The 25,180-nt window shown below is 38.8% G+C and overlaps 1 protein-coding gene across 1 annotated transcript in view; it reads left to right on the forward strand.

The window, feature by feature from the left end:
* The window catches only part of Acvr1c (activin A receptor type 1C), an 82,538-nt gene that overhangs the window by 34,664 nt on the left and 22,694 nt on the right, over positions 1-25,180 (forward strand). Inside the window, exons 2-3 of the mRNA XM_055600486.1 lie at positions 3,981-4,211; positions 24,353-24,592. Of these exons, the coding sequence (XP_055456461.1) occupies positions 3,981-4,211; positions 24,353-24,592 (471 nt within the window). The remainder of the gene's footprint in view (positions 1-3,980; positions 4,212-24,352; positions 24,593-25,180) is intronic.

Here is a 25,180-nt window from a genome sequence, read left to right on the forward strand (position 1 = left end):
GTGGGTAACAGATGTCTTTTGGGTAACAGATGTCTTGGCTTTTACAGACTAATTGGCAAAGAGGGCGAAAAAGGGAGATAATTAAAGGGGTGGGAAGAGACACGAGAAAAGTGCAGTCTTCGTGTTGGAGAAAGATCTAATAGACCTCCTTATTATGGGTAATTGCCTCTTTCTTCAACCTCATTTGCTGTCTTATACCATATGACTAAGTACATCGTAAGGGAAAGTGGAGGACAAACAGCCACAAGAAGGGACTGCTATCCGCTAGCAACCAGCTTTATCCTGCTATGGAAGATTCTAGAGCTGACTCTATTAGCATCAGGTTTTAAAAAGCGAAACTAAAAAGCATAAATCAAATCAATAACGGCAACCTCCATTTTAATTGGCAGCTTAAGGTTCTGTGTTGAGGATGGATGATTTAAAGATCCTCTAATTATACAAATGCAACTACGCAGTAGACTGGTGGGAAGTGGGAGATGAGAGACAGAATATGGCACACGTTTCTTTCACATCGTAGGTCTCACTTAGTTTGCTGTACCTGCCGGTGCAGTAGTCTGCCAACTGACTCGGAGTAAGTGAGGACATTGAACAGATGTTTGAACCTGTTACCATTAACAATCCTCAAGTTTGTCAGTGCTTTCTATTATGCAAGGTTTAAAAGTGAGGTGTGGTTTTCTATGCCTTCACTAAGGTCTATATTATCCTGGCTTGTACCTTTTACTTTAAACTGAAAGAAATCCAATAGCTTGTTAAAAAATTAGTGGAAAATGCAGATCACTCTGTGGTAAGAAAATAGTATGTAATTATTTTTTATAAAGATTCACTTGAAAAGAGATATAAGGGATGTGAGTGGGAGGTCCTCAGAGTGCAGAATTAGATAAGCAATTTAGAAAAAAATAATTTAGATATTTGTTCTAGCTGCAAGGCCCATGGTAATGATTTTTATTTGACCACCTGTCCTGTCAGTAAACTTGCAGATAGGATTTGCCTAAAAATATCCACCGTGTCTTAAATTTCATTGAAGTAGTACAGATCAAAATTTCAGATATCAATAATAATGACTAACTTATTTCTGTTATGTTGACATTATATTTTATTTAGCTTCTAGAAACTAGTGGGGTGAACAGAACAGTTCTTAACACTATGGTAGCTTTGGTGGGCTAGAAACAAGATTATGTGTGTAGTCAAGAGGTTGTTATATTCAGTCAATTACTTGATTTTTTTCGCACCTCATTTCCTAGCTGCAAAATGCAAACACTGACAACAAGCCCTGGGAATTGTACACCATGATAAATACACATGAAATCAGCTTAAATGTTGCCTTCTTGATGGCTGTTTTTACTCAGTGGGTCCCTATCTCCCTTAGTTGGTTACCTTGACTTCCTGGAAACAAAAACAAACAAAAAAAAAACAACAACAAAAAAGATTTTTTTTAAAAAAAAATTTATTTATTTTTTACTTCATATATATGGTTCTTTTTCTTGCATGTATGTCTGGGCATCAGGTGCATGCAGTGCCTGGGAAGGCTAGGAAGGGCAGTGCGTACCTTGGAGCTGGAGATAATTATGAGCAATCATTTGGGCAGTGAGAAGCAAATCCAGGTCCTGTGCAAGAGAACCAAGGACTCTTAACTGCTGAGGCAGCTCCCAAGTCCAGAAAAGTTAAGATTCTGATGACCATAGTGACAAGGGTTTGAGATAGTATGTCAAAGGGCGAATCTACTCACTCCCAGCTCCTTACATATAGATCAGACATAGAGTGGCTAGTATTTTTTAGGCTTCATAGTATCAGATGTTGAGTCATTATATCTGCAAAATGCAGATAGTGCTCCACAGGGGATGTCAAGATTTCTGGACCTAGTGTCCTCACTTTGGTTCTTTTGCAGAGGACGCTGTGGCTTTCCACAGTCAGCCAGCAAGTGAGGAACAAGGCCAGGGCTGAGACCCTCCTTTCTTGTTTGTACTTGCTGTGATGAAACTTAAGAAATGCCCGGAAGCTTCTGCAAACAAATCAGACCTGAGTCGTTATTTCTTCAGCATTATTTTTTTTCTGTTACATTAGAGATATATTTTATTGCTAGTCGCTAAAAACGAGTGGAATGAAAACCCAGCCTAGGCCTTGAGAAACATGAGGATCCTCAGTCCCACTGGCAGAGCAGAGAGAGACACACTTCTCAGGCCTTTTAAGAAGCTGCTTAGAGCAGAGAGAGACACACTTCTCAGGCCTTTTAAGAAGCTGCTTAGAAGACTGCTCTGTGCAGCTTTTCTTGCGGGGAGTATGGAGGTCTGTTGATGGCTTCTGTAAGAGAACTAGTTTTACTCTCTTGAGTGCTAGCAGAAGTGGTTAGAAATGCGCGTGTCATATTCCCTCTGTGCCAGAAATGGGTGCGAAGGATTGACACGATCAATTTACTCTCCACAGCGACAGGATGAGGAGGCATGCTGTCATTGTAGATATCACCTTTCGGATGAGGCCCAGGGGGACCAAAAAATGTCCTTGACGGGGAAAGCTTGTACAATCAGGTGATGAAGACATTTGCCAGCTTGGGAAATGCTGTGACTCGACAGTCAGAGACAAGGGGGATAAAGGCTGTGAACTGACTTCATGCGCTTTTGTTGTTGTTGTTCTTGACAGGGTCCCACTGTTGTAGCCCTGCTGGCCTGGACCTCCCATCTGCCTCTGCCTCCTGAGTGCTGAGATTAAAGATGTGCTCCACCTTAACACGTTTTCCAGTCTCTTTGGTTGTGAGCCTCAGCCTTTAGTGGATGCACCGTCTCTCCAGCCCCCTTAGCACGTTTCTTAATCACCAGGTTTTGTACACCTGGCTCTCTGGAATCTCAGCCAAACTAGACTATGCAATTCTACCACAGCTCATTACTATTGATAAAAAGAGTAGTTATTCATGATTACTCATTTACAAGTTGAAGATTTTATTAGTTTAAAATTGGTCTAGCTTTAGTAATTAGAAATTCAAAGACTAATTTTATTACTAGTGAGTATATGGCAAAACTTTGGATATTAAGATAATTGGATGGAGAAGTTATGATTTAACAAAACATTCATTAAAGTCATGATAGAAATACTTACAATCACAGTATTTAGAAATGATATATTGAAATGAAAATCTGAATAAATTATAACCTCTAGACTCTATACTGGTACCATTTCATATCAAGACAAATATCAAACAGTCTGAACATTTGTTTGTGAGAGTGTGCGTGCGGTAAGGACAATGTTAAAATGACATCTTAATAAACAGATTAACTTAACAATGTCAACATTTTGAAAGTTGTCATCATTATATTAAACTCTATTCTCAATGTGTTTTCTTCTGTGCCACAGAGGTGCACATTAAACAATTGTCTGAGGGTTAAAGTGTCCATTAAAATGGTTTTCATTCCTAGATACATTCCTTAGTGGAAGGGGCAAGTGAAATGGTTCGTCAATGCCTTAAAGGTGACTACAACAGCAATAACAACCTTAAGGTGTAGAGAATATAACCATCACCACTAGCTTTAGACCTATACATCTGTATAATTCATACTGAGTCCAAAACATCCATTTAAAAGTCTGGAGAAGTGTAAATGAACAGATCATGCTGGCTTGTTGGGTTGCAGTTGTCCTCACCTCACGTCATTGTTCTGGATGCTGGGCCAGCCAGCTCCTCCTGTTGCTGAGATACTGTTTCCTAGCGTTTGGTAGGAGCTATCAGTTTAGGAGTAAACTGATTGAGCTTAAGAAGGATTTAGAGCATGGAGCAGGAAAACACAGTAACTATAGAAACAATTGTATAAATTATAGTAGCTATGCAAAGGATAATTCATTGAGTAGCCTGTTTGATGAAGCACAGGATCAAGAGGGTCTTTATCATTTTACAACCTGTCTTCAAATTTCATTAAGACTGAATTTCTATTCTCAAGTATCACAATGTAACTCATCCATCATCTGCATTCTAAAGCTTCCTGCCTTACTCTCTCCAGGATTGAAGTGTGTGTGTCTTTTGTGTGATTCTTCAAACTTTACCTGCCAAACTGAAGGAGCATGCTGGGCCTCTGTCATGCTGACCAATGGGAAAGAACAGGTGATCAAATCCTGCGTGTCCCTCCCGGAACTGAATGCTCAGGTCTTCTGCCACAGTTCCAACAATGTGACCAAAACCGAATGCTGTTTCACAGACTTCTGCAACAACATCACACTGCATCTTCCCACAGGTAAGGGGTTAGCAGCCACACTCCTTCCTAACTGCATTTCCCTCTTGGAAGACGACAAGCATGGCAGAAAACAAACCATCTGATGTTTCCTGAGATAAAAATGTGTGTTTTACAGTTCTTCTTGTTTTTGGCTGGTGAAATTCTCTAGAGTCTAGCTGCGGCTGATTTTTTTTTTAATTTTTAGATGACACATCACTGTCAAAACATTGACAATAGTATCATGATCTTGGGGAAATTTGACCTCCTGAGTTATGATTTCCTGACATAATTCATGGACCTAAAGTAAAATGTAAATTTTTGTGAATTTTTTTTAAATCAAAGAATTATTATTATTTTTTTAAATCTACAGTGATAGAGATAGATCATCGGCCTACCCTAGTAGAAGAGAAGGAACAAAGAGAGCATATGAATGATGGAAATGCCATGGTGTTTACACAGTCGTACATGCCTCATGCTTCATCAAACTGTACTTTTAAAGCGTGTGTGCTTTATCGTGCTAAAATCATGCCTCACTAGCACTGATTTCTTAAAAAATGAAAGCTCGGTTGACTGAGGGTACTAGCAGGGTACATTTTAAGCAGGGATGAATCTACAGTCTACCCAACCAAGACCCTTTGGTTGCCCAGCTGCATAGCGGCATCTTGTCCTGGAGGAAATGTTAGAGCCCTGTCCTGTACTGATGCTGACTGGCAGAACCTGGCCTTATAACAAGCCACTGCTACCGTCAATGGGCTTCCCTCTTCATCCCCTGCACCTTTTGTCTCTCGTCACTGACAGTAAAAATAAAGCCTTACTTTAGGATGCTCTGGTTCTCAGGAAAACTAGGGAAGGAAATGTCTGTGACAATTCAGATCATCACCATGTCCAGGAAGGCTATGTATAAGATAGAGGGAGGAAGTACTATCTAAATCATCATTGCAGGTGGCTTCAGGACGTAAAATGAGCCAACTCTAACTTACCAGGTTAAATCATGTAAAGTAACACTTACAGTAGTGTTTCTGAAACAATGAAATAGGCATGGCAGTGGGACTCTTGAGAGTTTTTAGATGACTATTGGAGTAGTAGATGTGATATTGAACTTATGTAAGTGCAGTTGTACAGTGTCTGTACTGAAAAACTCACTTATGTTGATCAAAAATTCTAAACACTTAAAAACTTATGTTAAATAATGTTGAATTATATAATTGATTTTCTTAATTCTCTTAAGCTTTTTTTTAAATTAAGCTGTCTTATTTCTTGCTAGTATATCTTTAACACTTAGGTTTGTTTGTTTGTTTTTGTTTTTCAAGAAAGATTTCTCTGTGTAGCCCTGGCTGCCCTGGAACTAGCTCTACAGACTGGGCTGGCCTTGAACCCAGAGATCTGCCTGCCTCTACCTCCTACCTGTTGGAACTAAAGACGTGTACCACCACTGCCTGGCTCATCTTAGATTTTACATTGATGGTTATATTCAGTTTCAATTTGTGCAAAATGGCGCAGCATGTAATGGTGGGGTAAAAATATAAGTTGATTTTATTTTTTCCATGTGATAAGAAGTTGTTTCAACCTTCAGCATAGGTTGTTAAAAGCTCTGGCCTTTGGGCTGGAGAGATGGTTCACAGATCAAGAGCACTGGTTGCTCTTTCTAAAGATACCAGTTTAGTTCCCACAATCCACATATCAGCCTATCACCTTCTCTGTAACTCAGATCAATGGCATCTTTTCTCTTTTTTGGCTTCTGTTGTCAGTTGTATGTACTTGGTATACAGATGCAAGCAAAACATCTCTATACATAAAATAAAAACAAATAATCTTTTTAAATAAAAAAAGCTTTAGCTTTTCTGTGTAGTTATTTAGATACTTTAGTTGAGAATAAGGCATAGCTATATGTGTGTATATGTATATATATGTATATTTATTTAAATGGGTACATTTATGGATGTTCTGTGCTAATGTAGTTGTTACATGCCTTAGGCTACTACTGAGCTATCTTGATCATTACAGGTTTTTATAAAAAATAAATATTTAAATTATGATGTAGGATCCTTCTGAAACTGATTTGAGTATTATAAATAATTTTCATTTTCATTTAAATTTAATCCGTTTGATTATTTCTACAAAACACATATCCAGATTTTGATTAACTGGGTTGAATGTACAGAATAATCTGGAGAGAATAGTCATGTTAACAGTGTTGATCCATAAACTAAGTATATTTTCCCCTTTATTTTGTTCTGTTACTCTTAGTCATGTTTCATAGTTGTCAGGAAACATGTCTTAGGCATATTTCATTGAGTTTACTAAACTTCTCAATGTGATTGTGAATGGCACTTTTAACAGTTTTTGTTTATTCTTCTCTTATACAGTACATCCCAAACCACAGCTTTCTCTCCCTCCATTTCTCTCAGTGGCCCCTGCCACATCCGTCCTCTTTCCCCCAGATCCATCCCCTGACTCCTGCTTCCCCTAGAAAAAATCAGGCCCCCCAGAAACATCAATAGAACTCGGTACAAGATACAATAAGACCAGGGACAAACCTCACATCAAGGCTGGGTAAGGCAGCCCACTAGGTGGAAAAGGGTCCCAAGAGCAGGTAAAAGAGTCAGAGACACCCCTAGTCCCACTCCAAAATCCCACGCCAGTGACAACAACACATACACAGAGGACCTAGCACAGACCCATGTAGGCTCTTCAATAGTAGCTTCAGTGTCTGAGCCCCCATGAACTGGGCTTAGTTGATCCCCAGGGCTGGGGCTGTGATCTCCCTGTGTCTTTGACCCCTCTAGTCCTAAAATTCTTTCTCCCTGTCTCAAGAAGGATTCCCAGAGCTCTGAGGGGAGGGACACCTCCAACCTGGGCTCTTTAGTCCTTAATGTTTGCCTGTGAGTGTCTGCATCACTCTTACCAGCTGCCAGAGGCAGCCTCTCTGATGATGACTTCTGAACTAGGCATGATTCTATGAATATAACAGAATATCATTAAGAATAATTTTATTTATTTATTTGGTCAGTCAACTTCTCTGGGCTATTCAGCCTTCTGTTTCTGGTCATCAAGGCAGTGTAGGACATAGGTCCCCAGTAGTGAGGCTGAGGTGGTGTGGGGGACTCAAATTAGGCCAGTCACTGGTTGGCATGAATGACATTTTTAGTATCTCAGTTTGTAAATGTTAATTTCTACTATGTGAAAAAGTTAATTTTGTTAATTGATCTTATATCAATATTGTGAAGATAATTTATTAGTTCTAGAGTTTTTGTTTGTTTGTTTGGAAAGATTCTTTGGACTCTTCTACTATTTGTGACTATAGTCATTTAAAAAATTCTATGTTCTGGCCTGTATTATTTCAGTTTCTCTTTCTTGTATTTTTTGCACAACTGGGAATTTCTAATGTTTTGGTTACTGGAGACTCTGGAAGAACAGACTCTTTCTATCCTCAACAAAAGTGCTGTGTCCTTCTTGCTTTTTACTTCTTTTATTTGTCTAAGGTTTTGTTTTGAGACAGAGCTTGTTTGGTGCTATGTAGCTCAGACTGCTCTCAAATTCATGGCTATCTTCATGTCTCTAATTTCTTAAGTGCTGGGATTTACAGAATTGTGTCCACCTTCCCTGTCAGTCTTTTAACCATCACTCATTATGTTAACAGTATTGACAGAAATTTTTTTAGAGTCTTATTACTTTATTTTTAAATTACAATTTATTCACTTTGTATCCCAGCTGTAGCCCCCTTCCTTGTCCCCTCCCTCCCTCATCTCCTCCCTGCCCCTTCCCCAGTCCACTGATAGGGGAGATCCTCCTCCCCTTCCCTCTGACCCTAGTCTATCAGATCTCATCAGGACTGGCTACATTGTCTTCCTCTGTGTCTTGGTAAGGCTGCTCCCCCATCAGGGGAAGGTGATCAAAGAGCCAGCCACTGAGTTAAAATTTTTAAATTTTAAGTACATATCCATTTTTTGAGCATTTTCATGACTTTATTAATATTACCCTATGATGATGGGTTGTATAAATTGAATTCTAAACAGTACCCATAGAAGAGGAAATGTCTTTTGTAGCTGTTAACTAATATGGCTACAAGAAATGCTGTGCATGTCAATGAATTCAAACCTCTTTATTTAAACTAAGAATTTGTATCATTTAGTGATGCTATACTATAAAAGGGCTTAAACTGAATAGGGCTGCATGCAGGACATGTGGTCTCCTTGTGTGCAGTTGTTCTCAAGGTGGGGCTAAAAATTCCTATTTTAGCACGGACAAGTAGCTATATGGAGAAAGGCTGAAAACTTTTAAAGTAAGGACACCCGCAGACCATGCCAACCATTACACCATTTTCACGTCATTCACCAGTGTGGTTGGTGACCCTTGTCTGCCTATGATGGACCTGTCACTTTCAAATGTAACCATGTACATATTGAAATATAGAAAAACTCTCTGAAAAGCACTGCAATATTTCTGTAGTACTTGACAGTGAGCCTTGGGTTCATGGCCAACACCATAGAAAGACAGCCAGCACGGTGGCACAAGCCTGTGATTCCAGCACTCAGGGAGGCAGACACTGGGAGATCTCTTCGAGTTTGAGGACAGCCTGGTTTACAAAGTGAGTCCGGAACAGCCAAGGCTAAACAGAGAAACCCTGTCTTGAGAGAAAGAGAGAGACAGAGACAGAGACAGAGAAAGAGAAAGAGATACAGTCAGGAGTTGACTGGGAGCTGTTGTGTAGATATGGAACTTCCTTTTAGGATTTTAAGAGGACCTTTGCCTCCATGCTCCCTGCCTTTCCTTGATCACCCTACAGACCATTTGTGAATAGCTGATTTGATGAAGAAGCAAGTCTCTGCCTGCTTCAGGTGGCCACTTTTTGTTCTTAGATCTTGTTTGTAGTAGATGGCCTCTTGGTTTGTTTCTTTATGACAAAACGTCTACTTTGAATAAAGCTTGTGCCTCCTGCACTCCATTTGCTCACTGCTGTGGTCCTGGTAACGCACAGCTGGATGGCGGCTGGTACTTACTTTTTCTTCTTTCTGCAAAAATGCTTTTAAATGTTTGATACTAATTTCTAACAGCTTAGGGGCTTTCATATGGGTTTCTATTGTGACACAGAAAGAAACTAATTTTGTATATTTTTTTTCACCTCACATGGACATAGAACAAGAATTTTATAAAACATATATTTAAAATGTATAAGGTACTCTAATGGTTGCTATTTCCTTAAAAAAAAAAAAAGTACTGCTTGGACCCCACGGATAGGCTTATTCACAGTTTAAGAAACACTACTTTAACTGATATTTAAAGGGTAGAATTTGTAAATGGAGCAAGGGCATTTATTATTTTAATTCACTAGTATAAAAAAACTATTCAAAATGTTAGTTACTATTATAATTTCACACATCTTTTTTCTTTTAAATGGCCTAAAATTGATTAGATTTGAGACAAATTAATTCATATCACTGAGACTGAAATTTAATTTAGATCATATTTAAATTGAATCATTTGCTCTTAAAAATGTATCTTCTGGTCTAATTTTACACAGGGATATAATTTTCAGGAGTTAGTAGTTTTATTTGATAGAAGTAAGCTTATATTTTTGTAGAAATATAATAGAGAATTTTCTTTTTGCCCTGAAGTTTATTAAAGCACATATTGTTGAGATGTCACTGAAGAAATAAATAATTTTCAAGCTCAATATGTGTGCAAATATAGGTGTTGCTTTTTTTTTTTTCAAAATTGGAAAGTAAGAACCATTTCAAAGATTAGTCTTCTATTTGATTAGTACTTAAGTTCATGTCTTTACAAGCAACAATTTTGTTAGTCATGCAAAACAAATGTGGAATCATATGTTTAAAATTTTGGTATAGATTATACTAATTAAATTAAACAAGAGAAACCCAAGCTTTCTAACCCAAGCTCTGTCTAATTTCTGCTTCATGTTTATTCTTAGAGCAGAAAGAAAAAGCTTTTTCTAAAAGCTGCCTCTTTCTGAAAGTGTGTTTCTCATTTTGACCCTGTGCCCTTTGGCATAGTCCTCCCTACAGTCATGATATTTGGAGGCTGTCCATTCTCAGCTTTCCCTGAGGTAAGAAGAGAAGATATTTTGGCTAAAATATTTCATTTCCAGAAGTAAATGAGGTAATCCTAGTTCTTCTAGAATGTTTCTATTTCAAAAGGAATATATCTATTGGCATATGTTAGTGTGTGCTAAGGGGAACATCTGTGTGGTGTGAACAGATAATAAGTAAAAATTCTCTATATCTAGGGTATATTTGTCCCAACAGTGGCTTCTGTGAGTTCCACAGTCCTTTCCCCTCATTTCCTCCCTATATTCTTTAATGAAAGTTACCACAAAAACACAGCTCTCATCTAAAAGGGAATAAGAGATAGTTTGTTCTGGAGTCAAATTTGAGTGACCATGGTCCAGAAACATAGATTTAAATTGTACAAAATTTTATTGTCCAACAAAGAAGCAGTTTCATGAAATTTTTGTTGTAACTGAACAAAGAAAAGTCATAAATCAAGGTACCTTTCAAATGCAGTGATGGAAACATTAAGTAGAGGGTTACTGCACAGTGTAGAAATCTCAGGTGTCAGGCTTAGACACTTTGTAATAGCATTACGGGCTCTTTGATTGATGGACAACACCATCCAAAGATATTTCTTAATCTGTTTATCAGGATGTTCAGTTTAGCTTTATCTGTGAGTTACATGATGCTAGGCCCAACACAGAGGTGAGCAAAGACTGACTGCATAGATCTCCAAGATAAATTGGCTTTAGACTCTGGACCTGTGACATTCCAAACTTCTCTGTGTCATTGATAGTCTAATCAGTCAATCAGCTCCTTTCCAGGAATTCTTCTTCAGTATTATTTGGTATAAACTAGACTTTATAAACTCCTCCTGTCTATTTTTTTTATTTTTTTTTTTTTACCAAATCTACTTTATTTAAGGTTCTTCTTTACCTCCCTTCCACTTCACCTCCTGTCCAGCTTTGATAGGAGATTAGTATGGAAGAGTGCTGTAGACCTCTTTATCTACTTCCTCCTGATTAGGGTTGGATCTCTAGGGGATTACCAAACTCAGTTGTCAGGATACCAGCAGTCCAGCCAAAAGGCGAAAAGGTGAACACCAAGCAGTAACAGGAATCAGCAGGACAAGACAGAGAAAGCCATAAGAATTAGTTGGATTGCTCCAGAACTTCTTTAGAACGTTTCTATCTTTGAAGTCAAGTGTCGAGGCATGATGATCAGCACATTGATGTCGATCCAACAAGTGAAGCCTCACTGTTCGTGGGCCTCTATATGTCTCCTCTTCTCAGAGTCCACCCACAGATACTCTCAGCTGGCGAAAGTCATGCCCCTCACTCGCAAGAGAGCTCACAGCAAAATATCATGTGCCCTCTCACAAGCCAGCTTCCACCAAAACATGTGCTCAGCTTGCAGCAAAACATCACATGACAAAACCGAATCTTCAAAGAAACCAGAAACTTTTACGTCTTTGACCTTTTAACTATTTCAGTGTCTATAGCTTCTGTGGGCTGAATTCTACTTTTTGGTTCTGCTGACTCATCCTTCCTGGCTTAATTCCTTGTTTGTGACTTTTGAATGTGAGTCTGTTTTGGAATTCTTATCTAGAAAAACAGTGAAAACCTAGTTTAAATTTATTTCCCCAGAGAAGATTGACATTAATTTTCGCTAGGTGTCTGGGGCTGCGGTCCACCTAAATCCATTCCATATTTTAATTACGTATTTTGGGTAAATATAGAGAGTAAGTTCTGAGCCTACTTTTCCTTTCCTTCCTTCCTACTTTTCCTTTCCTTCCTTCCCCTTCTTTTTTTCCCCTTCCTCCTCTCCATTTTCTTCCCCTTTCCCTCCCCTTCTCTGCCTCCCCCTTCCACCTTTCCTTCTCTTTCCCCTTCCCTGTCTCTTCCTTTTCTTTCTGCTCTACTGAAAGCAAATGTTGAGATAGAAGAGTATATATTGTCTCCCGCTGTTGCGTATTTGTGTTCGTTTTGTTTTCAAAGCTGTGTCGTAGATAGCTGTCTGTTTTACGGAGGCATCTCTGACCTGGCTTTTCGTTGTTTCAGGATCATGCTTTATGTCCTGTCTTTGTATGCTATGCACTTGGCCACTATGACCTGGAAAACACTTCCAGGCTATACTGGTAGAACCTGCAGTACCCAAGCATGAGCTAGATTCTCACTGGAATTCTGGCTGCTGAGCAATTCATTTATTTTTTATTTTTTGCCCCATCTCAATCATAAAACAGAAGAAAGTCATTTCTGTTTTATTTAGCATTTTCATGAATACTGTACCAGGAAGGGTGTCTGTGGCCATCTAAAGTGGAACTTGGCAAAAATGGAAGCTCTAGAATGGCTTATTTTTGAAATGATGCTGGCATAAATATATATCCATCTGGAAGAAAACAGGGTTGTATCACAGTGTCACATCATATACAAAAATAAATTACAGCTTGATTAAATATCTAATTGTGACATATAGAACAATTTAAATGTCAGAGGCAAATTTAGAAAAAAAAAAGACTCTATGACTTTATAGTATGGAAACTGTTCCTAAATAAGACAGGAAACTCAGATCTATAAAAGGAAAAGACAAATATAATTGAGTACATGAAAACTAAAATAAAAAATGAATGAGAAAAGAACATAAATAAAGCTAAAAGATAAATTAAATATTGGGTAGAACTATTTGTAGCACATATGACTGAGAAAAAGTAACATATTTAGAAGACACAAGTGTGTGTGTGCGTGTGTGTGTGTGTGTGTGTGCTCGTGCGTGTGTGTGCATGACTCTGAGTGCCTAGAGGAAAGAAGGAAGAGAGAAAAGTTCTAAATGAAAAACCAAGGAAAGAACAGGGAATGAAACTAGAAATTTTATTTTAGAACAAGTAGAAAGGTAATGAAATTCCAAAGTAATCAACTAATTGAAACAGTGTTCAACCTCACTAATAGCTAAAGAGATACACATTAATGTGGCCATATCCAATTCTCCACCCATTAGATTAGTCAGGGTGTTTTCAACTAAGAGTCACCAGAAAATTAGATAATAATGTCTTAAGTGATCAAAAATGTGCATTGACAGTGATGACAAGAAATTGGGGTGTAATAGAGGTCCATGGTTTCTTAGTAACAGAACTGAATGATGTCACTGTCCTGTGAGCACCTTTACCGGTAAGGACATTCTTCTTAGACTTTCTGTTCTTTCTGTTCCTTTCTCACTCATGCAGATCTCCCTTTGTTAATGAAGCAAATGCTGTGTTTTGTTATCAGGGTGTTTAAGTTTCAAGTTTCAATGTCAAGAAGCATTGTTTCTTGACTTAGGTAGTATAATAGGAACTGACTATATTCAAATGAAATATCAAGTCTTTTTCTTTTTCTTTCTTTCTTTCTTTCTTTCTTTCTTTCTTTCTTTCTTTCTTTCTTTCTTTCTTTCTTTTTTTTTTTTTTGTTTTTTGAGACAGGGTTTCTTTGTGTAGCCTTGGCTGTTCTGGACTCACTTTGTAGACCAGGTAGCCTTGAACTCACAGAGATCTTCCTGTCTCTGCCTCCCTGAGTGCTGGGATTATAGGCGTGTGCTACCGAGCCTGGTACATCTCTTTCTATATCGTAATATACCAGGTGGGAAAATGAAAGCAAGCAAGTATATCAGTTAGAGGCAAATAATTTAAGTTAAATAAGCTAAGCATTCTAGTTTCAATAAAAGATTACCACATTAGAGACAAATTAAATCAATTACATCTTTAAAAATACATGTGTGTGCGGCCGGTGCAGTGGTTGGTGTGACAGGACACTTACTGCTCAAGTCTACTGACCTGGGACTGTATTTCTACAATCCACATAAAGGCAGGAGGAGCGCGACTCCAGAACATCCCCTCTGACCTTCACATATATATGATGGCATGCGCATGCTCCAGCCTCCACCATCAGCATAAAACAATAATAAACAAATAAAATTTAAAAAATTTTTAATTAAAATCTACCATTCTATCTATGTCTCTATTATCTATCTATCTATCTATCTATCTATCTATCTATCTATTATTATTTATATCTACCACCTATCCATCTATTTCTGTCATCTCTCCATCTATCTCTATCATCTATCTTATCTATCTATCTATCTATCTATCTATCTATCTATCTATCATGTTTCTATCGTCTGTCTGTCTGTCTGTCTGTGTGTCCACCCTTCTGCTACAATACTCTGGAAGTAAGAGAACAACTTGTGGGAGTCAGTTATCTCCTCCCACCCCATGGGGTAAACTCAGGTCTTCAGACTTGGCAATAGATTCCTTTACCCCATGAGTCATTTTGTCTAGCCCAATCTGCTTAATTAAATTTAAAGTACTTCATTATTTATTTATTTATTTGTACACACATTTGCATTTATGTTGGTGAATGCATACTACAGTGTGTTTGTGGAGGTCCAAGGACAACTTTGAGTCTCTTCCTCCATTATATGGGTTCCAGAAATGGAACTCCGCCCAGGCATTACAAGTGACTGAACTGCTGAGACATTTCCTTGTCTTCTAATAAATAATAAAGAGAAATATATAAAAATGTTTATAAAAACGTTAAAATTATCCTCATAGGAAAGATATAACATATACATGAAACAAAGGTACTAATTTACTTTTGATAATAAGAGGCAGAAGAAACATTAAGGCAGAAGAGTTGCTGGAGTTAAAAATGGTCTGGCCAAAGGCTGTAGCTCTTGAAAAAAATGTGCACTTGATACACACACACACTCACACACACACACAAATACACACACAAGAAAAGAATCAAATTGTACACAATTGAGAACATATTCTCTCTTTTGGCTGTAAGTGTATTACCAAGCCTAAGGAAAAACAAGACATGTCTATAGTCTCAGAGGGAGATTTTAATTAATAAACCATAATATAATCAATTAACCAATATAATTTTACTTAATAATTAATGAACCTAGTATTCATTAATTTGCCCTGGAAACAGGCAGATACTTTTCTATAAAGTTATAGCTTACTAATGAAAATGGTCCTGTGACATTAAAGAACTCGAGTCCATGATTTTAAGACACTCCTTTAAAGGAAGTTTCACTGCCCTTGGGGTTCTACCAGAAGATTCTGCCAAGAATGGGTGGTTTTCTACCTGGACTCTTCGAAGCAGACACTCAGGAATATCTCATAACTCATTTTATGCTGGTTTTAAGAGCCTAATCTGGAGGGTGATGGTACTAGGATATGGGATGTTCAAGGAAGTGATTAAGTCAGGATAGAATCCTCAGGAGGGTAGGATTAGAGTCCTTATAAAGACATCTAAGGTAGCTCCTTTGGCCATATGAGAACAGACTAAGGTGCCTGCATGAGCCAGAACATGCATCAGAGCAAAGGCCTTCACCAAACACAGGCTGTGATGGCACCTTGGCTTTCGTCTTCCTAGCCTCCAGAACTAACTATGAGAAAGAAATTTATGCTGTTTATAAGCCATCCATAATTCCCCAATCAACAGGTTAGTAATATATTTGAATTGTTTAGTTTTGTACAAATTTATGTCTTAACATTTTCCCTTAATATCAACAAAAATCTTTTCCGATATGAACAAACGTACTTTGCTCTTTTGTGGCTAGCCTGAATTTCAGTTTCTAACAGAAATGTTTTCTGGTGACTCTATAATATATCAGAGCACACCTAGGGAATTACTTATGCTATCAAGCAGTACGAAAAGCACTCTAAAACCCACGAAAATTCATGTAGCACAAAGCAAGGAAGCTTAGGCTAGAGGAGCCAGTAATTTTTAGGGTTAATTGTGAGAGGAATTGCTATGTGGTGCGTGCTTACACTAATTACAGCTCTTCATATGGAAATAGACTATTCAGCAACAACCTTCAAGCTACACAATCTTTGTTTCCATTCTGCTACCATAATACAGTGCAGGATAAGGCTAAGTCAAACTGTAACTTCTCTTTTTTTTTTTTTCATTCTACATTACAACACATGATTTTAAAACAACTTTTATTTTTCAGTAATTTAAATAGTCATTTTGAATTTAAAAAAGTACAACATTGAAAGGTGTGTGCTTTGCTAACTTTTTCACAATGCTTATTTCCTGTCCTGTTCTCAATTGGGCGAAGGGAAAAAGGAAGAGTCATTTATTTGTATCAGTCGTGCGAGGTGTGCAATGTCCACTCATAAGGGACATGTCCGAATAAGACTTTCAATCAAATGAAAGGTTTTCATCTGAAGAAACAGAAACTGCCCAAAGGATCAAATTTATCAAATATAAATAATTTGAAAATACAGTACAATTTCTGAGAAACGAAGTCTCCACCAGAGAGTGTATTCTTTGAAAAAGTAAGTCTTGTTTTCTTCACTCCTTTATAAACATCCGTCATTGTCTTTTGACTTTGGCTTTCTGTTTGAGACCCAAACTCATTGCTATAGTCAGAATGAGGTGACGTGTGCATGCTGAAAAACAGCTCTTGGCCCCCTGGGATTGCTCCTCCATTGCAGAAGCAAATCCTTTCACAGCTCTCTCGAAGGACGAAGGACACAGTGCGTACCTGCCAGGTGTGCCCGATAGGACTCCCCGCCTCGCCCCACAAAGAGAAAGGTGCTATATTTTTAAATTTTTTTTGTAAGTTCAATTAGCTCTAACATTCAAAGAAATCAAACTTGTGTTTTGAAAGTTTAATAGAAGAAACATTTCTAGTCTCCGGAAACAAGTACACTGATTTAAATTAGAAAAGTTTCTTCATAAGGATGTAACGGGAGACTGAACATAAATTTATAATCAGTTTTAAATTGAGCATTCTATACGATGCAAGGCTCGATGCGTGTAAATACCTTTTATGCCCCACTCAAATCTGTTTTGGTGGCTATGATGGGACCTTGAGGAGGACAAAATATGCTTATCAATCTTTTCCAAGTGAGCAAGCTACTTTGTGTAATACATTACAGCTTACACCAGTAAAGACTTTGTGACAAAGACGTGTGGCTGTTCCCTTGTCATTAATATTTGAAGTGCCTTTTGCTGAGCCAGGCTCGCTGCTGTGAGCTAGGGGAGATTTACATTTTTTCCTTGGAAGATAACCTAGACTATACTGTGAATGACTGGCATCTAATGTCCTCATGAACTCACACCACTGACATATGTGGCTTGAGGACAGAGATGACAGACTATTGCCCTTCACAGCCTTGAAATTAAGGAAAATAAGTTGTAAATCCACTTGGGTTTTCTTCCAACATTTTATGTTTTTAACGATTGAAAATGTTTATGTGTGTATCTGTGTGATTGTATGCCATATGTAAGTGGGTACCCATAGAGGTCAGAAGAGGGCATTGAATCCCTTGGATCTGGAGCCCTAGGGGTGGTGAGCTGTGCCATCCCCCAGAATGAATTTTGGCTCTTTGGAACAGCAAGAGGCACTTTGAAACACTGAGCATCTCTCTCTCTCTGTTGTCCAACATTCTATTAATCACATCTCTCCTTGAGTGAAGGTTTTTTTTTGTTTGTTTGTTTGTTTGTTTTTTTTGTCAATAATTAACATTCTTCAGCACAATGCTCTTATTTTCTTAAAACATAAAAGCATTCAGAAAAAGTTTGCCGCCTTTTGGTGCTCTGTGTGTACTTCCCCAAAAACCAGAAGTCCCAGGTAAAGTTGTCCAGAAAATATTTTTATGTGTGATGCCACCTGCCTGCTAAAAAATTGTGAAATTTGGTCAGATGACAACAGCGTATACAAAAGGTCTTTTCTTTTCTAGAAAGAGTGCTAGAACAATGAAACTTGTGTCAATAGCTCACAGTTTCAGTTCGAAGGCAGGAAAACTTATATTAGTCTTGTCCCTGTCCAGGCTTGGTAGAATATTTACAATCATGGTTCAGTACATAAAGTGCCTGCTGATCACAGGGCTTTTAAAACATGACTAGCAGTGTGTGTGGAAGGAAGAATGTTTGCTGCTGGGTGTTGTGAAGCATTATGGAGGCAGCTGGCCAAAAGAGCTTGTGTGTGGCTTACTCCTCCTGAATCTTACCGTGGTGACTGCTGTGAAGAAGCGGTGGGCTAAGACAAGCAGGAGGTGGAGAATGGGGATGTGGGTATCTGCCTGCAGCCAATGCGTACATGACCCCAGGGAGGCCACAAGGAAGGTAATATTGTTAACTAGCTCCTTCCACTCCGCAGTCTAGTCCAAACGCAGCTGCCCAGAATGAAAGGAGCCTTTAATAACAGGTGATTAACCTAGGTCTCTTTAGGGGTATTTTGGGCTTCTTTAATTTTCTGTAACCATTTGTTACAGAATGTGTGGCAAGGAAGCACAAACCTTGGGAAGTTTTGTAGAAAACACTCTTTGTGGGAAGCCCTCTCGTCTACAACTGTTTGTCTGCCAAATTACTCGTAAAATAGCCATTTAGCCAGTATTTATCTCTTTAGGCTACATCATATAGTCTCAAGCATTTCTCTACATTGCCTCATTGTACATCTTCATTTTAGTCAGGTTAATACCATTCTAAGGTGAGTTAGAAATTAGTTTGTAGATTTAGACTAAGATTTTCAAGGCAATAGCAATGTGTATTTTTTTAAATACTTGATCAAGTACATCTAACCACACTAACTTAACCATAATTTCTCTTAACCCTAACCTACCTCCTAAAGCAATATTTACCAATCTCAAATACATACCAAAGAAATGAAAAAAATTTAAGCTGGGGCCGTACAGATCTAATGAACATCAATAACTTTTTTTCCCTTTGATAAAGGATAAAAGGCCAGCAGCGGTTGAGAAAACATGAGAATCATGTCCATGCTGTCTCCTCTATTTCTTTGCAATTTGTTGAGTTTGCTTCCCAAAGCACAAAATGTGAAGTGGTGGAGAGAGATCTGACATGAACAACAGTCTTGGGAGAGGATAGCAGATCTGAACTCTCTGTGCTACAGGTCCTGGTGACTTTCACCACCAGCTCAACTAGCCATTGAGAGAAAGTTGCACAATCACAAATTAAATTCCTTCCTTCCTTCCTTCCTTCCTTCTTTCCTTCCTTCCTTCCTTCCTTCCTCCCTTCCTTCCTTCCTTCCTTCCTTCCTTCCTTCCTTCCTTCCTTCCTTCCTTCCTTTTTTCTTTTCTTCCTTATTCTCCCTCTTCTGTTTCTCCTTTCATTTCCCCCTTTTTCTACCTCATTAGTATATCTAGCTCTCTATATCTATAAGTTCTGCCTCTGCAGATTCAGTCAACTGCACACTGAAGATATTTAGGGGAAAATGTGTTTTATATACATCTCTACAGGATTTTTTTTTCTTTTTCCTTATTCCTTACACAGTGTGACCATGACATAGCATTTACATTGTATTAGTTTTTAGAAGTAATCTAGAGACAAATTAAGGTGTGTGGAGGAGTGGTGTGTGGGTTATGTAAAAGTCCTATTCCATTTTATGTAAGGGACTTGAGTGTGAATTTTAAATTAGTCCCCATAAATACCAAAAAGCACTTGTATTTATTTTCCCGGTTCAATGGGCTCCAGAGCTCTGTAGATATGTTGGTGAGTTGGTTTCTCTCACAGCTGGGCTAGTATTTTGTCATTTCCACTCTCTAACATTTAACTGGCTTAGAAGGAAATACTTTGAATTTGGCGATGCTGCTCCCCAGACCTCCCTTTTGGACTGTCACAGTGCCCTTTTGGAGCTGTTTTTCCATGTTCAGTGCACCCTCACAGGCACAAAAGAATCATCTTCATTAGAAATCCTCAAACAATAAGTTCTCCTGTGATCAAGAATGTAGATTTGCTCCAAAAACAGTATTTGTATCAAAGCCATCTTCCATTGTTGTATTCTATCCCAATTCATTGGCTGTAGGTACACTTTTTTTTCTTATTTCCTATTAGGATTACAGGAAGCATTTGGCTTAAAGGCAAGGCTTTACAAACGTCTGCTTTTAGAGTTGATCAGTGTTTAAGGAGTCCTTTCTGGATAGTGTTGTTAGCCCATTTCTAGCTGAGTAATCTCCCCCCCCCCTTACTAACTTGTATCAGTCGATCTGTTCACATAGGGAGAAACATTGGCCATCTACAGTAAACATCCCTGAAACCAGGTGCTGGTGCCATGGCAGGTGACTCTGATTTCAGGTTTGCTGACCTTTTGTCTCTATTAGTTGCTATAGTGATGAGCTGAGCTCTGCTTAGTAGAGCTTTACCAAAATGAAGACAATCAATAGTTTTTATGGCTACTGTTCATGTTGGTGGCTTCTAATAGTAGATATCAAAATTAAATGTGGCTCTATGAATGCCTCCAACGGTGGAACTGACATTAGAAGATAGTGACATGTAGGAACAAGAATTAAAAGAAGAAGACTTAATTCAGAAGATGAATACACTCAGTAGCTTTTTGAACACCAAGGAACTTCTATGAGGATACAGAAAAACAGAATAATCATTGTAGGGCGGATTGTTCTTTTATAACAGCAAGCTTCAAAAGTCACAAGGACTTGGTTAAGGGTGTCTGAAGCCAAGTTGTCAGAGAACACTTTTAGCATTCATTGAAGAATACTCCAGGCCAATCTCTCTCCATCTACCTGCATAACAGCTGATGATTCCAAAGGAGTCCTGAAATACATGAGGCATGCGGTGGCCAGTTAAAGTGGACTGTTGACGCAGAAAAATCTGGACAGAGCTTCAGACCCCTTTGCCCACTGATAGCTGCCTGGCACTGTTGGGAACATGCTGGAGAGGAACTGGATATCTTTTCTTTCTTTCAAACACAATTATTTTCAAAGGTTTCTCATACATTATTATTATTATTTTTTTTTACCATACCCTGAGTGATATGCAAGGATCATTGATGTACTAAGTTGTCCAGTTTTGACAACACAACAAAAGACATATGAGGACAGCATAGCTCAAGGGGCCTGTTGTCAGTCACTTTGGCTTCTAAAGCACAAGTTTTGTGCTCTCTGGATGGTTGCTGAACTTTCCTAGCCAGGACAGAATAATCCTGGTGTGTGTAGGGTGCCATCATGCCAAGGTTCAGCACCAGAGAGGGAGGCAATCCATAACCGAGTAGGACTTTTCTTTCTGCAGGAGTTTGGGATGACCTCCTTAATGTTTGAGATGTTTTCAGAACTCAAATCTCCTGAATTCTGATGCAACAGTTTGTCAAACACATCCCAAGGCTTATTAAAGACAAAAATCAGGGGTGATGAGATGGGTCAGTGGTTAAGAGTATGCAATACTTTTGCGTAGGACCTAGATTCAGATCCCAGCACCAACATCACACAGTTCAAAACTGTCTGTATCTCCAGTTCCAGGTGTTCCCACACCCTTTCTTGGCCTCCATAGTCAATTGCTTGAATATGGTACACATACATAAAAACAGAGACAAAAACACATGCATATAAACAAACATAAATAAAAGTTTTAAACAAAACAACACTGCTGAAGATAAGACATGACTATAACATTAAATTGTTGCAGAAGCAGTCTTCAGTGAGCCAAAAGGAAGCAAATAACATACCTGCTTCAAGAACCAAGTTAACTTTGTTGTTGTTGTTTTGTTTTCAAGTGTAGCCTTGACTGTCTTGGACTCACTTTGTAGACCAGGCTGGCCTTGAACTCATAGAGGTCCAGGTGTTTATGCCTCCCTGTGTGCTGGGATTACAGGTGTGTATCACCACACCAGGCTGCAAGTTAACCTCTTAACTGAAGACAGACAGTGTCTATCATCATGAACTTTTTATGTCATTGTTTTTGTAAATCTAAAAGAAAACTTTGAAGTACAAGATTAATTTTCCATTTTAAAGCTGGCTACAAATATATCTTTTTTTCCCCTAATTTGTATGTCTGTGTGGTGTTTAAATGTATATGTATATCTGTTGAAGTGTGTGTGTGTGTGTGTGTACATGTTTATGAAGGCCAGAGGTTGGTTTCAGGTGTGTTCTTTGATCAGTCTCCACATTATGTATTGAGGCAGGGTCTCTCACTAAACTCAGACCTTGGCTATTTGCCTAGTCTAGTTAGGCAGCCTGTTCTGGGGATCCTGTCTCTGCCTCTGGATGCAGGGATTACAAGAAGGCCTCTGTGTCCTCTTGGCTTCTACTTGAGCTCTGGCGGTCTGGACTCTGGTCCTTGTATTTGTACAGCGAATGCTTGACCCACTAAGCCAGTGGTTCTAAATGCTGACCTTCCTAATGCTGACCTTTTAATAGAGTTTTTCATGTTGTGGTGACACCCAGCCATAAAATTATTTTCATTGTCATTTCATATCTATGATTTTGGTAGTTATGAATCATAAAGTAAATATCTGTGTTTTCCGAAAGTGTTAGGCAACCCCTTTGAAAGAGTCGTTCAACCCCCAAGGGCGCTGTAACCCACAAGCATGAACCACTGCACTAAGCCATCTCCCCTTTCCCTAATTTTGTCTTACTGTTATTTGGTTTCAGTGATCACATTGACATTTCCAAAGAAGAGATCTCTTACTTCTCAGGGAAAAAAGTAGTTAATTTTTTCAGCGTTCTGACAGTTAAGAACTTCTTACTGATGACCTTCTGTGAGTCAGGCCCTGTTGGTAACACTGGGAATTCAGCTAGGAATACTACAAGCAGCTTCCTCCTTTCAAAAAAGCTCAGGGTCCCCAGAAAACTTCAGATAATAGGTAAATGAGAAAGTAACTGTCGTGTGACGGTATTAGCCAGGAATTGAAGCATAGCAAGGTTCCAAGGAGTGAGTGGATACTGAGAAGAAATTCTTTTAACATCTTTAAAACATTATTTTCATTTCTTTTTTTTTTTAATTGAGATGATAAAATCATGTGGCCAAGGCAGAGCTTGAGTTTTCAATCCTACTGTCTCTGGTATTGGAGCTGTGTTGCTCTGTGCTTTTATGAAAGCACTTTTTGGTAGGGTTGTTAGCTGACACCATCACTTCCACCAGGCTTGTTGACCTGGGCTTCTGGCCAGCCTCTGCTTATCATGCTTCTTAATCCAGTGTCTGTTGACACCGTGACCAGTCAGAACAAAACTTCATCCATATCTCAAAAACCTCACAAAAGCTTCCGTGTGAAATGAAACTCAGATTCTTACCCTCAACCTGCAACATACTGCATAAAGTTTCCCATCAATTCCTTGATCCTGTTCTCTTTTTCTTTCCCTGCTTCATGCACCCTAGGACATGTTTCTGAACTGACCAAATAGGTGCCCACTTCTGGGTCCCTTGTACTGGCTTTTCCCGGTGCTGGCACCATGCATCTCTGCTTGTCGTTCAGTCTTTCTTAGTTTCATTGTCTCCGTGACACTTGTTCACAGGTGCTTTCTAGGACCACTCAGTCTAAAGTAAGGTCTTCCTGCCAATTCGCCCTCACGGCACTTAGCCACTCTTCTGTTCTGTAGCCCTCTGCTTAGCTGTCATGTGCTCGGGGAGTAAGGATTGGGCTCTTCACTGCTTTATTTCCAGAGCCTGGAATAGCACATCCTGAGAGCCCGAAGATTTGTGAAATAAATGAATGGATGGATGGATGGATTTGCTGTAAGGACAGGACTGCTGAGAAACAAGGAGAAAACAGTAAAAAGTAAAAGTATTGAATATTTTGGAGGATTTTCCAAATCTTCCAAGCCAGTGCTTCCATGATGCTACCTGCGCCTCCCATTGCCATTTTCAGAGCTGCAGCCGCTTCTCATGTTTTCTTTTCTTACCGACATTTTTACTGTGGTCTTCGCCAGTGGACTTAGATCTGAACTTTTGTGGCTGCATCTCCCGGGGTAGGCACTGATATTATATTGGTAACTCTACTTGGATTTCCAAAATCCAACTTTTTAATGTTAGTACCTTGAAACTATTTTTTTCCGCTCACACACATTATGAATGCATTTTATTGTGAAAGTTCGATATAGATACATCATTATGCTTTGTGGCTTATACCTGTAATCCCCATACCTGTTGGGTGGAAGCAGGAGGATTAAGACTTCAGGGTCATCTTTGCCTACGTAGTTTCAGGCTAACCTGGGCTACCTGAGACCCTGTCTCGAAAATAAAATAAAATAATATTTAGCTGTAGAATTACTACAAAGCTCCCCAACATCTACTGTAAACACATTCTAACACTATACATACAGAAAAATAAATTGAAAAAAGAAAACATCAAAACCATTTTACACGAGTTAACTGCCGGTTTCTTTCCTTCTTTCTTTTCAAACTGCAGCATCTCCCAATGCCCCCAGACTTGGCCCCACAGAGCTGACAGTGGTTATCACAGTGCCTGTCTGCCTCCTGTCCATAGCGGCCATGCTGACTCTCTGGGCCTGTCAGGACCGCCAGTGCACGTCCAGAAAGACCAAGAGACACAACGTGGAGGAACCGCTGGCAGAGTACAGCCTGGTGAATGCTGGGAAAACTCTCAAAGATCTGATTTACGATGCCACGGCCTCAGGCTCAGGCTCTGGTATGTGTGTGTTTTCAGTAAGCAAACTACTGTTTAACAATAAATGAACAGTCTTTTTTTTGATAAAAGTGTCTAATGTGAACTCATCAACTAGAGTCCTTGGTGAGGTACAGAATTAAGTCATGAACAGAACTTTCTTCAAGGATTATGTGTAAATTGTCTGCAGTAGTAGGTTTCTATAGAGTTGTTTAAAAGGCATTTGGGATTAGTTGTCCCTTCACCTATTCCCTTCTTTACCCTGTTCCTTCCCACACTTAATCTTATTTTAGTTTCTCTTTTATCTCTTCATAATATTACATTCCATTCTCCCTCTTCTCTTTACATATATATATAGAGAGAGAGATGGACACATACAACACAAATATATAAACATACACACACTCACTCACACAGAGACAGACAGAGACAGAGAGACAGACAGACAAGGGGAAAGGACATGGAGTTGAGTGGCAAGGAGTTGGGGAAAGGAAAATATGATCAAAATATATTGTATAAAAACATTTAAAAATCTTACTTTACAAAGGGGGTTGGATGAGGAAGAAAACTGTCACAATTTCTCAATGTCCACTTCCTATGGGTCCAATTTCT

The sequence above is a fragment of the Psammomys obesus genome, unplaced genomic scaffold (genome assembly GCF_907164565.1).
Source record: "Psammomys obesus unplaced genomic scaffold, mPsaObe1.curated_primary_1811, whole genome shotgun sequence".
In the NCBI taxonomy this organism is placed as follows: Eukaryota; Metazoa; Chordata; class Mammalia; order Rodentia; family Muridae; genus Psammomys; species Psammomys obesus.